The sequence below is a fragment of the Electrona antarctica genome (assembly GCF_951216825.1).
Source record: "Electrona antarctica genome assembly, chromosome: 21".
Lineage (NCBI taxonomy): Eukaryota > Metazoa > Chordata > Actinopteri > Myctophiformes > Myctophidae > Electrona > Electrona antarctica.
Window position 1 is genome coordinate 26,433,277 of NC_136802.1, and position 18,426 is coordinate 26,451,702.

Consider the following 18,426-nt stretch of genomic DNA (forward strand, 5'->3'; position numbering starts at 1 on the left):
GATAGGCTATAACTGGAATTCACTACCATGATGAACAGGGATGACCCTGCTACCCAGTCATTTATTTTCTTCATAGGTTCTGCTCACTCTGAAGGTTTTGAAATATGCAATTTGGAATCTTTCATCATGCAACTGTTTTCCAAAATGTTCAAAAATATCAGATTTACAAGCACGGCACGAAGTGCCTTGTAGATCTGCTATTTTTGAAGAGCCAACGCAAAAATCTAAAATGGCACATGTACTGGGTTAAACCCACAAATTTGGGACACCAGGTTGGTTAAATCATATTGATGCAGGAGTGATTCACAGGGATGAGTCATGTGACATGTCATAATATTTGTTTGACTGTGTGTGTGTGGGGGGGGGGGGGGGGGGGGGTGCGCGCGCGCTATGTTAACTGATGGCCTCAGTAAACCGTTGCTTCACTATCATGGTTTCCTGGCAGGACTCACTCATCACAGGTGCGCACACACAGAGAGAGAGAGTAAGCTTATATACTTGATATAGACACCTTCAAATTCCAACACAAGTTTAATATGCACAACATTGTACACACTAATTTGCCTCGGAAAGCATTTTTATTTCACACTAATTACTGCCCCATTCTCACACACTCTCACTCTCCAGTTTACAATTTAGGCAGCCGCATAACATTTATGCTCTTAATCCAGAACGATTTAGAATAAGCAAGAACATCACATGGTAATACATCAAATACATAGAAATAGTCATCAAGATGATCATAACATAAGTAATCTCTCCCCCCTCTCTCTCAAACCCTAGTCCACAATTCAGAGATTATGAAATGTCCCTCCATATCAGTGGTTTTCAAAAATATGCATGTTTTAACTGGGATCCCCCGCCCTGACAAGCATAATTGTATGAGGTAGGCTATTACATTTTGTTTGACTCAGTTACACAGATACATATTGTGGGAAAATATTGTGGAAAATAGCCGACCTACAGGACTACAAGCTTCTCACTGTGAGGCGCTGTGAGCGCTTTCTTATATTATTTGCCAATGTTTGACCAGTTTTTATAGTATAGTTTGTTGTTTACTTTTGATGCAGTAGCATATCTCTGTTGACCACCTAACTCCGTATATTTTTAAAGCAAAGCAATACTGCCTCATCAAAGTTTGTATTGTGACTTTATATATTGTCAATTACTTGCATGAGAGGGGGAGAGGTGGTAGAGTTAGCTGCTTTAGCAGACAGTTTGAGGGTCCAATGGAGTTTAAGAGGTTTTTTCTGCGCTTTTTACTACTTTTCATTGGTTCAGTATTATTTTTAATTTAACCAACACACAGACATAAAGGGTATTCAATAGCAGTGATTTTTCGGAAAACTCCAAAATGGACTCACTTTTTTATTTTCTTTCTTTTTTTTGAGTGGTGCAAACCACTCCAATAACCAGCTTTGTCTGTATGTATGTGTCTATGTATGTGTGTACCTGTACGTGGCCCCACACCAGGTGAGCATGGTTGCTATGGTTAGTGTGTGACGTCACTGCACCACTCAGTTCACACAGGTGTGATTTCTTTAGTAGGCCCTACTGAAAAAGTCCTAAATTGTCACTGCACTAACACTGCTCCAGGGGTCATCGCCATGCTGGCTTGTGGTGGACATTTTTGTCAAATTTGCATTTCTCCTCGGACATACAAAATGAGAGACAATAATATTACCAGAAACACTAAGACTCTTGAGAGTGTTCAAATGGAACCAAATGGACCCATGGACCCGTAAGGGTCCATTTGGTACTAGTGGCTGTGGCACTAGTAGGCCTACTAGTGGACTCCTAATAATGTGTCATAGTAAATAAGTGTTATATTCTGAAGAAAACCTGGAGACTTGACATTCATTAAGTGGGTATTATGATCAAAACTAGAAAAAGTGCCCCTTGGGGCACAGGTCTCCCCCAGGGCAGGTCAGGTTGTGGCCTCCTGGTGGCGCTATAATAGGCCAATGTGAAAAGGGTGCCATTTGTTCTTACACCATTGATGGCAATTGGATGATTTGAGGCACATTTTTGGAACTTTTGTTCCAAAAATGTGTTTTGCAAAAATCCACCTGTTGGTGGCGCTATAACAGGCCAATGTGAAAAGGGTGGGATATATTCCTCAGCCTAGTAGGAAAGTCTGTGAAAGATTTCACGTAAATTCCACGCTGCGTTCATGATTTGAGGCTTTTTGTTTCAAAAGGGCCAATCCTGCAAACTTTGAAAGCCAATATGAGCCAATTAGGATGGAATATGAAATATCGGACTGATCCGTCTTGAACACATGACTATAGAGATTTGGCATCAACCGGGTTAACGGTGCCGGAGATTAGCTGTTCACAGATGGACGGACGGACGGAGTGCAAAACATACTCTCTCCCCATGCCTTCGGCGTGTAAATTAAAACAGAACATTTGCCACAGACCAGGCCAAGTCTTTGTCCCGGACACATTTGTCTGTGTATGGAACATATTGATGAACCCTGCACTGCTCAATACACTGTGACTCAGGACTGTAAACTATCCCCGAAAAACATGATGAATCACCACCTCATGGGATGGGATCAATGGCAGAGGGAGGAGCTTATAGATCATAAATAGGGTCTCCTCTGCTCTGTGGTCAGAGAGTGAGGAACGGTTTGACAATAAAGGACAAATAATCGTCTGACAAAGTGACAAAGATGAGGACGCTGTTACTGCTGTGTTTGTGTGTGTGTGCGTGCACGGTCTGGGCCCAGTCGGATTATGACGACTACGACAGCACAGTGAGTGTGTGTGTGTGTGCACTATAAGAGGGACAAATGTCCCCATATATAGACGAATCGGAGAAATAGGATTAGGGTAAAGAAAATAAGTAAAAAATAAATTGCATGTGAAATGTTGATGTCCGACGTGCAAATATACTAATATCATTGTGTCTTTTTCTAAAATATATTAGCGCATATAGTGCATTTACAAGCTTATAACGACAGAAGTGAGATTGTAGATCTGCAATCATTGTGCAGCAAAGTATTAATTTGTCTTTCTCTCCACAGCCATCTGCGGTGAGTCTCCACTCTCCTTGACTGATTCAACATGCAAAGGGTTTTACTGTCACTGTCACTGTCACACACACACACACACACACACACACACACACACACACACACACACACACACACACACACACATTTTATATTTATAGTGTGTATTACTGTACGACAATAATGCATTTATTATTATCAGCTTTAGTATTAGTAATAGTACTGTAGTACTATTACTAAGTATTCATAATATAGTTTCATGCCTTTTCCTCTTTTATCTTCTACAGAGTGCCAAGCCATCAACGGTAAATTTTACATTTTTCAACATTCTTATTTCATGCGGTTTATTTTAGATTCTTCTTCGTTTTGTTTTATTTCATTCTTTATTGTAGTTGATGTTATTGTTTGTCTTCTCTGTCAGGACGGAGGAGGTGTAGGCGCCAGGGGCCACCGTCCCGTGTCCAGGGGCCGGGAGACATACACCCCCAACCGATACGTCCCACCACCCATCAGTGGAGGCGGCAGGTAGAGATGATTGTCACTATATAGGACTGAGCAATATAGACAGCATTTTATATCACAATATGGATATCGTTAATGTCGGGCGGAAACCCCTTATCTCCATTTTCTAACTTTTTTTACTTACTTGATCATACTAGGCCTACATTGGCACACAAAAGCATCAAAAGTATAGCAAATGCACAAGATTGAAGCGCGGTGCGACGCGATGTGTTTTGAGCATGTAGATCTGCTACTTTTGCTACTTTTGAATCCTGAAACGTGACGGTTTTGGTCATAATATGAGGTTTCCACCCAACAGAGATGATGTAATATCGAAGCGTTGCCCAGACAGTTGCCATTGCGTGGAGGTGTAGAGATTTGATCCGAATGAATTGGTTTGAATTTCATTGATCTGGTGGGTTAAGTAGGAAGAGAGAGAGTGATAGATGTACAGAATATATGGCTGCAATTAGCATCGTCTTTGCTATAACAATGGGACGCAAAAGTCATCAATAAAAACTAAATCAATAACTTGTAAACCCCGTAAGCCCTGTTTTATACTTTATCGTGTGACGATGTCATGTGAAAATAAAGTAGCAAAATGTATAGATCAGATTTGTTTGTCTCCTATAATAACACATGTTTGTGTGTGTGCGTGTGTGTGTGTGCGTGTGTGTGTGTGTGTGTGCGTGCGTGTGTGTGTGTGTCCTACAGGTACAGAGGCCGTCCCACCCCTGCTCCCGTGGGGGGGCGCCAGGAGCCGGAGAAAGAGATTCAGCCAGATGCCGGAGGATGTACGCACGCCTCCGAACAGATGGTAACAATCACAACAATAACAATAGTGTTGATAGTGATAATAATCATGACAATGTAATATAGTATTAAAGGGTTGGTTGGTTGAGATATTTGGCTGAGTCCCGTGGTGGGAGTTTTCTGGTTTTGGTGAATATGAAGTAGTTCCAGTCATTTGGTGGGGGTCTGGGGGCCATGCATTAAAAATAAACAATTCCACATAGAGAAACATTCATTCAACTTTGACCCCTCTGTCACATGGAACAATTTTTTGTGTCCAGTATTACTATGCCAGCAGCAGCACAAAGCCATAGTTCCATGTGACAGAGGGGTCAAAGTTGAACGAAAGTTGTACTGACCATATGATAAAAATAGGACAACAATACAAATTATGCTAGTTTTGTGGATTAATTTATTTTTAATGCGTGGCCCCCAGTGCCCCCCACCAAACGACCGGAACTACTTAATTTTCACCAAAACCAGACCAGAACTCCCACTGCATGCATATGTACATTTGATTTGATGATGCTATACACCAAGACTATGCACATGTAGTCTACATTTGATGTGATGCTGCTCTTGAATCTTGAAGCTCTTGATTCTGATTCTGAATATTTTTGCACTCACTTCCTTTCTTTTTTTTTTATCACTATATTATATACTGTTGTTATTATCTATCTATGCTGCTGCATTGTCTGAAGGAAGCCAAACCAAAATAAGTTTTACTCTCATGTATCTGTACACAAGATGTAACAATAAAGTACAACCATGAACCTTGTTTATGTCTTGGTCCTGCAGGGTGTCTTGTGTCCCACTGGGTGTGAGCTGAAGACCACTATGATCAAACAGGAGAGGAACGTCAGACAGGTACAAGCTCTTTGTGTGAAGAAAATGTCATTTTGTCATATTATTGGATCTACAAGCTAACAATGCATCGCAGCTGTGACTGTGAGCTTGTAGATCTGCTATTTTTGGTGAAGAGGTTCGTTGTACCTGGCCGAAAAGAGAAAAACAAGTAGATCCGTGGATCAAGTAAGGGTTTAAGGTTAAATGTTTGAAAATAATCCAACATAAAACTCATTGACTGACAGACCTATTTACACTACATGGCGGTTACGCTTGACTGATACCATCCTGTTGTAGACAAGTGGTTCTCAACCTTTTCAGGCTGTGACCCCCAAAATCATATGCGAACTTGGGACCCCAAGTTCACATGTGAAAAAAATAAATAATCTTACAAGCACTTGGAATTGTAGGAGTTGAGGCATTCAATGTATTGGCCTCGGTTCCACAGCTTATGAAGATTTTTCACAACTTTTTTCCCCTTTCTTAATCGACTGTGTGTGTGTGTGTGTGTGTGTGTGTGTGTGTGTGTGTGTGTGTGTGTGTGTGTGTGTGTGTGTGTGTGTGTGTGTGTGTGTGTGTGTGTGTGTGTGTGTGTGTGTGTGTGTGTGTGTGTGTGTGTGTGTGTGTGTGTGTGCGCGTGTGCGTGTGTGCGTTTTGCAGTCCGTGGAGGTGCTTAAGACTCAGGTGGATGATCTGTCTCGCTCATCCAACAACGTGTACAACTATGTGGACAGCATGTCCGACGCCCTGAGGGAGAGACAGAGGGTCGTCGGAGGTAAAGATGGATGGTGACAGACAGACAGACAGACAGACAGACAGACAGACAGACAGACAGATCGACCGGACATCTTTAGTTTTACTCTGCTTGTTTATACTAGTTGTATGAACCTACTTTGATTGAGTTTTCTCACTTTCTCTGTCTGTCTGTCTGTCTGTCTCTCTCTCTCTCTCTAGACAACAACAACATAGTGCAGCAGTATTCAGGCAACCTGGAGGAGCAGCATGCTTACGTTAAGGAGACAGTGGATACAGTGTTCCCCTCCAACATCAGAGTACTGCAGGTAGCACGCACGCACGCACGCACGCACGCACGCACGCACGCACGCACGCATGTGCGCACGCACGCATGTGCGCACGCACGCATGTGCGCACACACGCAGGGGCGTCCGGCAACTATGCTATTTTTTTTATTGGAATCCTAAAATGTTTAAATGTTAACACTAGTCATTAAGCTATTAATAGGCTATAGACTGAAGTAATTAAAGAAGGTCATGGTTTGCAAGTTTGGAATTGTAACAGCTGAAATCAATAACATATCAGCATTCCGATATTAACCTGCATTAAGCGAAGGTGGGGGCCCCTGCACCGCCAGTTGCCCATGTATGACCTAGACTCTAGTGTGCATGTGTAGTACTGCATACGTGTCTATTGTACCGTACTGTACTGTGTACTTACCATGTGTGTACTATATCATTTATAATGCTGACTGAACCTGCTTGTGGTTGTGCAGGGCGTCCTGGATAAGATCCACCTGAAGATCCAGGCGTTGGAGAAAGCCATCCGGGCACAGACAGAGTCCTGCAAGGAACCATGCAAGTCCAGCTGTCCCATACCTGTCCCAACTGGTACGTGCACGCGCGCGTGTGTGTGTGTGTGTGTGTGTGTGTGTGTGTGTGTGTGTGTGTGTGTGTGTGTGTGTGTGTGTGTGTGTGTGTGTGTGTGTCCGAGTACTGTGTAGTGCAAGACACGTGTCTGCAAGTATGTACACTATACAAACATAATCGTATCTAATCGCATTATTGTGTGTGTGTGCGTGTGCGTGTGCGCAGGTAAGGAGTGTGAGGACATCTTTCGTCGTGGAGGTACAGAGTCTCAGATGTACATGGTCACACCAGACCCTCTCTACCCTGCGTACAGGGTCTACTGTGACCAGACCACCCAGAATGGAGGTCTGTCTGTCTGTCTGTCTGTCTGTCTGTCTGTCTGTCTGTCTGTCTGTCTGTATGTCTGTCTGTCTGTATGTCCTTTTCAATCTCTTTGTCTTATGTACAATTAAAAATGTTTTAGCAGACGCTCTTTATCCAGAGAATAGGAGTGACAATCAGAATCCATCTTTATTGTCACACCATTACAATTAGCCTACAGTGGGTGAAATTCTTAATTGTCAATCATTGCAGTTTAAAAGATAGCTAGAGACTTGTATCATAAAATAAAGAGCAGAGGGGGAGGCATGAAGTGCATAATATATGACTAATCTGCATAATAAAATCACACCCGTGTGAAGTGAGGGGCGATCTTATCATCATACATCATCTCATTCCGGCCAATCAGAATTTGCGTATGTATCTATATATGTATATAGACAGTGTAGTGCCTCTGTGATCTAGGATCACAGGTAAACCAAGAAGCTAGCATCAGTCTAAGCAGTATAATAATATAAAATGTGTGGGAAGTGAGGGGCACTTTTTTTTTTGCTTATGTTTTTTTCCTTTATCCATTTTAGCTTGTTTCTTGTACGAAACAAAATTTGTTACAAGATGCATTTATATCGGCCACATGACGTCTTACGTTATCATTTACTGCCCTAAATTTACTGCCATAAACAAACATTATCACACATTAAAGTCCATATACTTCATGGCAAACAATGTATGTCATATGTGCCCTAAACCAACATTAAAAATCCCATAGACTTTGGCTGCCATATGTTGTAATCTTCAAAGGCCATGTATTGGAGGGGCTAAATGTCTAAATCTGTTGGACTCTCTCTCTCTCTCTCTCTCTCTCTCTCCAGGATGGCTGCTCATTTCGAACAGGATGGACGGCAGTGTGGACTTCGGCCGGCGTTGGGACGAGTACCGCCGCGGTTTCGGCAACATCGCCTCCGACACGGGCAAAGGTTACTGCCACAATCCTGGTGAGTTAAAAGCTCTCCGTTCGTCCACTGACCACCCGCCATCGCTGGGTCATGGGTTTGAATTCCTGCAAGTCAGCTATCAATGCACTTTTCAAAACTCTGAAAGAAAGACTATGGGCCCTATTGTTTTTTTTACTATTTTGAAAAACAATTTTGAATAGGTCAAAGAGCCAATCTACAAACTCACAACGTGTGGTTGTAGATCAGGTAGTTGAACAATTTCAAAATGTTTTTCAAAATAGTAAAAAAGGCAAAGAACTGTAGGGATAAGGGGTAAGGCACTGACGAAAATAGGGCCCTATATGTGAATTTAACTCTGGGATTGTTGCCTACATAATGCAACCAAATGGGTCCATTCGGTTACATTTTTCACACTCACAGAGTTTTAAAAGATCGAACAGCAGTGTAACAGCAGTCCTGAAGCAATAGGCTCGAGCAGACATATTGGTAAGCAATTGGGCCCTTACTTCCATCACAGGTGTTACCATTGATGCTAATCAAGGCTGTGTTCCATTCTGGTCAGTCAGGGTGCTGCTATTGTGTTGGCTCACTTGAAACACTCTGCTACACCAAAGGAACCCATAAGGGCCCATTTGGTTCCATTTATACTCTTAGAGTTCTGGGGGTCCTTGAAATTAAATATTTTGAGAGCCACTGTGCTACACTAAATGGAGCAGAGCCTTCATTCGTAATTTCATATCATTGGCATTTGGCAACATTTGAAGTAAGGAAGAGGCCCAATTTCTTTTCCAATATGGCTGCTGACAAAATGACCATATGACAATGTAGGGGAAATGTGATTGGCTCATGTCTCACTTGTCGCTCTCGCTGGTCACGTGATAGGGGAGTACTGGCTGGGGAACAACCAGATCAGTCAGCTGACCAAGATGGGCCCCACGGAGGTCCTGATGGAGATGGAGGACTGGACAGGAAGCAAGGTAGGTCATTATTTTTCCATCCATCCATCCATCTTCAACCGCTTATAGTTCCAGCAGAGAGCTCCAGACTTACCTCTCCGGTGCAACATTAGTAACTTCCTCCTGGGGGAACCCAAGGCGTTCCAAGGCCAGTGTAGAGATATAATCCCCAGCATCTGGTCCTTGGTCTGCGCCAGGGTCTCCTCCCAGTGGAACGTGCAGTGAGGACCTCCCTAGGGAGACGCTCAGGAGGCATCCGTACTAGATTTCCGAACCACCTAAGCTTAAACTGGCTCCTATGTCCGGGCGGAAACGAATGACTCAGAACACAATAGTTCCGCCTTAGAGGATTTTGGTTCCTACCTAAACTACTGTGCTGAAACTGACACAGAGGCAGTTTTAGCGGACCCCCGCAGATAATAATAATGCAGCTGGTAATTAATTGATTTAATCAATTCTTGTTTTTATATTCTTTTTGTATTAGAAGACGATGACGCAACAATAATACATTTAGTAGCAGTTGTATGTTTTAATCAGCATTAACGCCATGTGCTTCATCTCCACACCTGTACTAATCATTAGAACTAATCATTAGTAATAGCAGTATTGGTACCACTATTAAATTCTGAATCAAGCAACTTAAAAACTGTCTGGGGTGAAACACAACAGCCTGGGTAGACGTTAAATAGCTTTGGGAACCCATGGCGTTTTGGTTTCAAAAGAAAAACATGAAAGCCTGGGAGAAGCACCCAGGAAATCCGGCCTAGGAGTGGGAGTGAACCATGTATCTTCGTAACCAATCAGAGTGCAGAGGGGCGTCGCTCCAAAATTGGCGACGTCAGTGTTCTGTGATCTCTCGGGGAGGGGATAAGTGGACACACGGCATCGGTTTCCAGAGCTAATTTGAATCCGCCCTTCTAGTACTTGGAAAGGGTTCTTAACTTCTTTCAGGCTAACGTTAAAATTACCCCGGGCCCAAACATGTTTGAAAGTAAAATATCGTTTTAGGATACAATTCCCCAACTGTCCTCAAGAACGAAAGTTGTATCAATTGAAATATTTCCCTCGTCTATAGGTCCACGCCCAGTACCAACAGTTCACCATCCAGTCAGAGACGTCCAACTACATCCTTGCAATTGGCGGCTATTCTGGGAACGCCGGGAACACCTTCCTAGAGGGCGCCACTGAGCTGTTTGGAGAGAACCGAACCATGACCATCCACAACGGAATGATGTTCAGCACGTATGACCGAGACAACGACAAATGGTGCGTGTGTGTGTGTGTGTGTGTGTGTGTGTGTGTGTGTGTGTGTGTGTGTGTGTGTGTGTGTGTGTGTGTGTGTGTGTGTGTGTGTGTGTGTGTGTACTGTAGAGGGCATTGCAGCGGCGGCCATTCTGTGTTTCCACCGATTCCATGAAATCTATGAAAAGTGTAATCTGCAACTACACAATGTTATACAGTACAACATGTGGTGGGGGTCCCTGCTTCATCTCTCTCTCAGCTAATGGGTCCTTGGCCCGAAAAACATTAAAGACCTGTATTAATGTGTTTACTGTACGGTAATAGCATGTTGTGACTTTCTCTCTCTCTCTCTCTCTTTCTCTCTCTCTCTCTCTGTCTCTCTCTCTCTCTCTCTCTCTCTTCTGATCTCAGGACGCCGGGCAACCCCGCCAAGCAGTGTGCCAGAGAGGACGGCGGCGGCTGGTGGTACAACCGCTGCCACTCGTCCAATCCCAACGGCCGCTACTACATAGGCGGGGCCTACACGCTCAACATGGCCAAGCACGGCACAGACGACGGCATCGTGTGGATGAACTGGAAGGGGAGCTGGTACTCACTGAAAGCCATCAGCATGAAGATCAGACCGTACTTCGCCTCCCGATAGGCGCGCGCACGCGCGCGTGCACACACACACACACACACACACACACACACACACACACACACATACACATGTTGGCGGGTATAGACACTAAATAACGAAACAGAAAACAATGGAGCGATGTGGGGGAATATCACTGGATTGTCAGCTGCAAAATGACAAAATTATGTTTTTTTATTAGAGATGCACGATTTAATCGGTAGCGTATCGAAAATCGTCCATAAAAATGCCATATCGGTATCGAACCGATTTCAAAATAATCCCGAAGGCTTAAAGTAAGATCCACTTTATTTTTCGGCTATTTTCAGGGGCAAAATGTGGAGAAAATCAATCTTCTCTTGTGGCGCTCCCTGGCACAAAAGGCATTTGAATAATGTTGATGAATGGGCGTCTCTAGCCAAATACATTTCAGGGTCCTTGACATAAAAAGGTTTGAGAACCCCCAATGAAAGTCACTCGACTCAAAGTCACACATGACCTGATAAACCTTCAGCTGAAATCACAAATTTTGCAGCGGGGATAAAGTTGCATAGTTGTGCTAATATGGTCCCATGTATTTGTGGGTGATTGTGATGTGAACCCTTGTGTGTGACGTGTTTAATGTGTGCATAAAGGACCAAAGTCTGTCTCGACTGTCCTCCGCTACTCAATAAAAATATTGAGGAATATACATGAACCCTTCTCTCCTGTCTTGATTGTGTTGGTTTGTTGGGGTTATTTTGTTGTTTTCTGTCTTCCAAATCTGTTCTACCTCTGACTGTCATACCTACTCAGTCAAATCCTCAAGGTTAATTGAATTTGACCCAAATTAACTCATACTTGTCCAACACCATGTGTAGATTGTGGTTAATTCATGTGGCCACATGCCTAAACCGCACAATACTTATTCTTTGTTAACTTATCTTGTGCCACCCCTTACCCCTTATCCCTTAACTAATTTGCCATTTTTTACTATTTTAAAAGATATTTTTAAATAGTTCAAATAGCCGATCTACAAGCTCACAACGTGTCGATGTAGATCGGCTGTTGAACTATTGTAAAATGTTTTTCAAAATACGTTAGTAAAAAATGGCAAATAAGTTCACAGATAAGGCACAAGGCCCCCCATGTCTGAGAAACTAACCACAAGATACAATAAGCTCACACAGAATGTGACTAATGACTGTTTTTATTTATTTACATTGATTCATTTCACACATAAGAACAGTAAAATAAATTGTTAAAACACATATGTGGACAAACAGCTGCACCTGCTGCATGAAACAAAATAAGAAATTATGAACAAAATATAATACTGAACCAAATTATATTTTTGGCTCAAATGCATGTTGCTCAGATGTCAATGAAATGAGTGTGAAACACATACAAAGCTACCCCTGAATGACCATAACAGGTCCATTTGGTTACATTTGTACGCTCTCAGAGTTAAGGAGGTCCTTGCAAATAAAACATTTGAGAACTACTAGTACTAGTTGGACTCATAGTATGCCATAGTGTCGTAGTTAATAAGTGTCTGAAGAAAACCTGGAGACTTGACATTCAGTAATAAGCAGTAACTTACTGCTGTGCCCGTCAGGCACCGGCCTACTTGGTATAACGATGCAAGTTGGGAACAAAATGAAAATCGGGAATGCATACCCCACCCTAGTATAAAATGGCCATTATTTTTTGCGACAATAGGTCGCATTTACTATGAAGATCTGATCTCCCATCCGTCCGTTAGTTAGTTAGTCACCCACGCCTCCATATATGGTCACGCCTTGTGACATCACATCTCCATATATGATCACGCCTTGTGACATCACGCCTCCATATATGGTCATGCCTCGTCACATCACATGACATCACGTGACATCGTGGAGACCCTTAGATCTCCATATCTGGGATATTTGGGGGGGGTCACGTACTATACGTACATGCTCTGCTAGACGGAATGTGCCTTAGGTAATACATCGTAAAAAAGGAGAAATAATTGTACTTGAGTCAAAGTACAGAAGAGTATGTGAGGTTTATTTGTAACGCTTCCTTATCAAAATGGAGTTACAAAGTGCTTTTAAAGAAACTATGAAAAGCGGGATTCCCAGATGACAGCGAAGTGATTAAGGACTTAAAGACCATTACTGTATAAAAAGTAACCAACAAACTATACGATAAGCATTGGCCAAATTGCCTCATGTTGTCAGGCATTGTACATCTGCCAGAGCTTGTAGATGCTTTTTATTGCAATATTTATCTGTGGAACTGAGTCAAACTAAATTGAATGCCACAACTTCTACATTCCAAGTGCATGTCAGGGTGGTGGGGTCCCCAGTTAAAAACCACTGCTCTAAAAGACAGACGAGCAACACTATAGAGTCTGTGATGCTCCTATAGCCCAACCGGGACAAAAGTGGCTTGAACTGACCCGTCTGACCGTCACTGTCATCCTTAGGAACCCTGTGCTCTCACTAGTCGGCCTAAACCCAAACATCCTCACTCCAATTCTAGATAGGAGTCATCCATAACATCTACCAACAGAAGGTCATCCAGAACCACCTGGTTCTGCTCGATATCCTCAAACTGGGTCAGAAGTTCCTTCTGTACCATGGGAATGCTCATGTACTCCCTGGACGGTGGTGGTCCAAAGTCCACGGGCTGCAGTTTGATTTGCGGGATGTGCTCCTGAGGTGGAGTGCTGAGCTTCGTCCGCTGGTTCTCCGTCCTCTCCAGCTTGTCCGTCTCACCCTGAAGAGCCTGGTAGACCAGCTGGTCGACGCTGAAAGGCAGGGTGGAACGGCAGGAGCCTCCGCAGGCTCGAAGCTTCATGTCGATGTCCACCTGATGGGGGAGATGTCACAGTCACTGTCACTTCACTTGTTATTTACAATCATAACGTTGACCATGTAGTCCTTAAAACAAATAGCCTACGGTATAATAGTTGGTCAATCCTATTAGCTGCCTTCCCCATTCGCTGCCTATGGTTTCTGGTAATATTATTGACCACTTATTTTGTACTGTATATCCGTGGCAATTCTTTTTTTTTTTTATATACATTTTTATCCCACGATTTTGTAACCCATTTTTTTCACCCAGTGTCAATTATCTAATGTAATCCTGGGCGCTACACTTCCTCTGCCAACCTGGGGGGGCAGCAGACTGACCTCATACTTCCTTCTATGCATGAGGAGTCCAAGCTGCTTCTTTTCACCTGACAGGGGGGAGTTTCCCCGGCCGGACATAGCGCGTGGAAGGAACACGTTATTCCGACCATCAGGTGCCCCGGCTGGCCAGGGGGAGGTAGTTTAGTTAAGGCCCAGGGTAATTTTTGCCCCTTAAATAAGGCACCTCAGTGAAAATACCTTTGGCACTGGAATGGACACAGACTGAAACAATGCTGGCAGTCAATCTGTTAAATTGATAAATGGGTAGGGAAGAACCGCTAGTACAGTGGATAGTGTCAAGTCAACCACATAACTGCAGTGTCTCTGGTTCAATTCCAGCCAGAGATCTGTGCTGTGTATAGTCCTCCCCGTCTACCCTATTCTCCAGAGCAACTGGAACTGATCCAGTGCACGCTCAGAGTAAATGTCATTAACCGTAGTAACTAGTCAACAATCAAGAGGGTAAACAAGAGTACGGAGTGGTCAGAAGTCTAAAAAAGTATAATGAAGGTGCTTTTTGGTTGGGGGACTCAAAACAAGCAACAAAGGAAAATAACAAAGGCACTCTTCTGGTGAAAAGGTTAAAAAGCTTTATTCAAGTTGCTATTTCTTGTCAGAAAGAATAAAGTGCAAATATAACAATTATTATTTCAAATAAACTACTGTTTAACTGTACCAGATAAACCGGTAAACTCTGCGTTCTCAGTGCAAAGTCCTCAGAAGTATTGGATATGAGATTACATTTGGCCAGATTAACCGAGAAAGCAGCTGTATCATTTTATATTTGCTGTATATAGCAACATATGTTCAGACAGGACAACTCAAGATAAGAATGGGATACCACCAGTATATATTTATTGAATATAAAATGAGCGATATATTTATTATGGTTTGGCGATTAATTGGATCTGCTTTTTAGGTATTCAGATCAAGCTCATCAGTCCCAACCATAGGTACTCCCCCATACCTAAACAGCAGATCCAAAACGACAGGTGGTAGCTGGGGTTGAGGAGGGTGAGCAGCAAAGGTTTAGCATACAGCAGTCAGCAGCACAGTAGAATGAGCAGCAGCCTGCAAGCAAGCAAGCAAGCGGGAAGAGCAGTGCACTAAACTTCCAGTTTAAATAGCCGGTATGAAGATGGAGTGAGTGTGTGATGTGGCTGAGTCAATCATGTGAATGAGAACGTGATGCTGAGGCGGCCCAATTAACGGCCGGCAGCAACTGCACAGACTCGAGTTTCCTGACTGAACTTGCTCTGCACATGTCTGTGACAGGCGCGATGCTCATTTTTTTAAGAAAACTATTTAGTAGAACATTGGTTATCAAAAAAAGCAGATATACAAACTCACAGCGCACCACTTATACATCTGCCATTTTTGAACATTTTTGAAAAAAAGTGTTTGAAATAATGTTGAATCATTTTCAATAATTTTTACTCAAATCTTCTCTTTTGGGTGTGTGTGTGGGGGGGCCTGGCACAAAACATTTTCAGAATATTATTTTGGGGGTCCAAAGAAGTTTCTAAACTAATAATTTAGAAGGCATTTGTAGAATTGGCCCTTTGTGACTCATAGTTACCGCTACATCTTGCAAACAAACCTCTGCTATCAACACGCCAACGCTGAAGGTCTCATAGTCAAAGAACAAGTGAGAGGGTGTCCGTAAATATTTGTTTGGACAAAGATCAGTACAGAGTAAAGTACAGAGAGGTGGTTACAGGGTAAGTACAGAGACTCACTGACCCCTTGATCCCTCCGCTCATTTTCTCCCCTCATTTCCTCCCATCATCTCCTCACCTCTTGTCTGTACAGCTCTTCCATCTGTTCCTGGACTGTTCCTCGTAGCTCCTTGAGTCTCTGCGACAACGCTGTCGCCCGTTTCCGTAGCCACGTCAAGTTTCTGGCGAGTCCCTCGGCGAAAGCGACGTACTTCTGCTCCGAAACTAAACAAAAATGGGAATGACAGCAGAGACTTTTTAATGATACATTTAGATAAGCATATTTCATCACAACTCCTGACTAAAAATGAGCTTTTTCATAGATTTCATCGATAGCTTCATAGACTAGGCTATATGATCATCATCAGTGTTGGGTAAATTAATGTTTTTTTGTTCTTCATACATTTCAACTTAAACTGTCAATACTTAGTCAACTTGACCTTTGACTCTGTACTTTGCCTGCTCCTTTTCCCCCTCCAAACCAAACCTCATTGCCGAAAATAGCTGAGCTACAAGCTTGTGAGCTTGTAGATCTGCTATTTTCGGCTAATGATGTTCTCAGAATAGCAATGCTATAGGGTTCAATGTTGATTAAAAAGAAGAAGATCCTATAACACAAAGATTTGGCAGCCCCCTTGTAGTACCTCTGAGGACCCTTTAGGGATCCCGGACCCCCTGTTGAAGACTCCTGCTTTACAGTGTGCATTACATTCACACACACCGACGGTGGAGGAAACCATGCAAGGCCAACCTGCTCATTAAGAGCAGTTAATCAGTGTCTTGCTCAAGGACACTTCGACGCACAACCAGGAGGATTAGGCCTACTTTTACTTTTGGTACTTTAAGTACATTTTTATGCCAATACTTTTACTCAAGTAAATTTGGCATACAGGATTCTTTTCTACATTGTGGTATGGGTGCTTTTACTCAAGTACAAAATGTGAGTACTTTGTCTGTGCGTGTATTACCGTATGAGAGGACAAGGTCTCTACGGTTGGAGTTGTAGATGTGTGCGGCGGTCTTCATGCACTTCTCTGCCATGTCGTCATATCTCTGTTTCCTGTCACACACTTCCTGTAGACGCTCCAATGTCTTTCTCTCCACCTCGGAGATCAAACCCTGCAGCCTGCAGCCTGACGGACACTTAGACACCTGCAGGGGGAGATGAGACAGGTCTCTTTCTGCTTGTGTGTGTGTGCGTGCGTGCGTGCGTGCGTGCGTGCGTGCGTGCGTGCGTGCGTGCGTGTATCTGACCCAGTCGTCATCTGTGCAGAGAGCATGGTCTTCAATAGCAGAACACTGCTGCTGTCTCCTCTCATGTGTGTGTGCTCTGTGTTCATCTTGTCTCTGCCTCCTCAGTCTGACGCACACTGGAAAACACACCACAACCCACACATCTCACTGTTCAGCGTTCAGTTTCATTCAACAAATTAAACGCATATAACCCTAGAATGCTACGTCACTGTTTCGGACCAATTCTTATGGGTGGCAAGTTAATATTGCCTTTGTTAAAGGAGAAATCCACACCAAAACACATGTACCCTGAATCAGCCTATATAATCCTTTCCCAATTTACTGTACATGTTGGCCATACTTGTTGTTACTATTTGTAACTAAGTGAGTGTAAGTATTTTTATATTGCAGTGTTCATAGTTTTACTTAAGTATAAAACATTTGAATACTTTTTTCACCACTGCTCAAAATAATAAACAAACTTCAGCAGTACAAGACAATACAGATAGCGTCAGATATCAAACTATAATTAAAATAATCTAAGCTAGTGTGATCCCGTCTCATCATATTGGGCCTCTTATTCATGAAGCACATTTCACCTTAAAATGGTAAAATAACACATGCATATGCACACGCACGCACGCACGCACGCACGCACGCACGCACGCACGCACGCACGCACGCACGCACGCACGCACGCACGCACACACGCACACACACACACACACACACACACACACACACACACACACACACACACACACACTAAGCTGCATCATTTCCACATATCGTACTTGTGTATACACACTCCGGGTGAGTGAACTCCAATATTGACCATGAGGTCTGTTGACCTCTCTATCTCTTCACTGGCTAAACTATCTGCACATCATCATGACTCGGATCCATACAATGATGGTGACCTTGTCTGACAGAGCCGCCACCATGCATCCCAATCCCATACAGTCTTCTTACACCTGCTTCACTTAAAGCAAGCCTTTTTCTCATCAACATTTACTCACCCTATGATTCCCATGACGCCTTGAATTTGTGGAGATTATTTTAGTTTTTGTTGCATTCCTGAGCCAATAATATAATATTTGACTAATGGAAGTTAATAGGAGACCAATCTTAACAAGAGCAAAAATATATATTAAAACATTCTCATAACACCTGGATCATCAGTGATTTACAATGTGAGCGTTGTTATGGAGTTTGTATTCTTTTATATAGTCTTGCATTGGTCTACTCTACCGCAGCGGACACTGCAAATATTGGATTATTGGCTCATTAATGTGACAAAAACATCTCAATGAATTCAAGGCTTCATGGATAAATGATTAATAGGAAATATTTTTGGTGTGAGCTGTTTTCCGTTATGAAGAAAAAAGTGGAATGTCCGCACACAATATAGTTCTGCTCCCCGGCCTTTTTATTTCAACCACAACGTAGCCCGGAGGGGCG

At 43.0% G+C, this 18,426-nt stretch overlaps 1 protein-coding gene across 1 annotated transcript; it reads left to right on the forward strand.

Annotated features, from left to right (window-relative positions):
- Positions 1 to 2,677: 2,677 nt before the first annotated feature.
- On the forward strand, positions 2,678 to 11,449 carry fgb (fibrinogen beta chain; the record flags this gene model as incomplete). The annotated part of the gene is made up of 13 exons (XM_079491300.1): positions 2,678 to 2,761; positions 3,307 to 3,324; positions 3,441 to 3,544; positions 4,235 to 4,337; positions 5,111 to 5,179; positions 5,819 to 5,933; positions 6,113 to 6,219; positions 6,669 to 6,783; positions 6,988 to 7,107; positions 7,953 to 8,075; positions 8,919 to 9,013; positions 10,068 to 10,258; positions 10,646 to 11,449. The coding sequence occupies 13 exons, from the start codon at positions 2,678 to 2,680 to the stop codon at positions 10,875 to 10,877; spliced, it is 1,476 nt and encodes a 491-aa protein (XP_079347426.1). The 3' UTR covers positions 10,878 to 11,449.
- Positions 11,450 to 18,426: the final 6,977 nt, after the last annotated feature.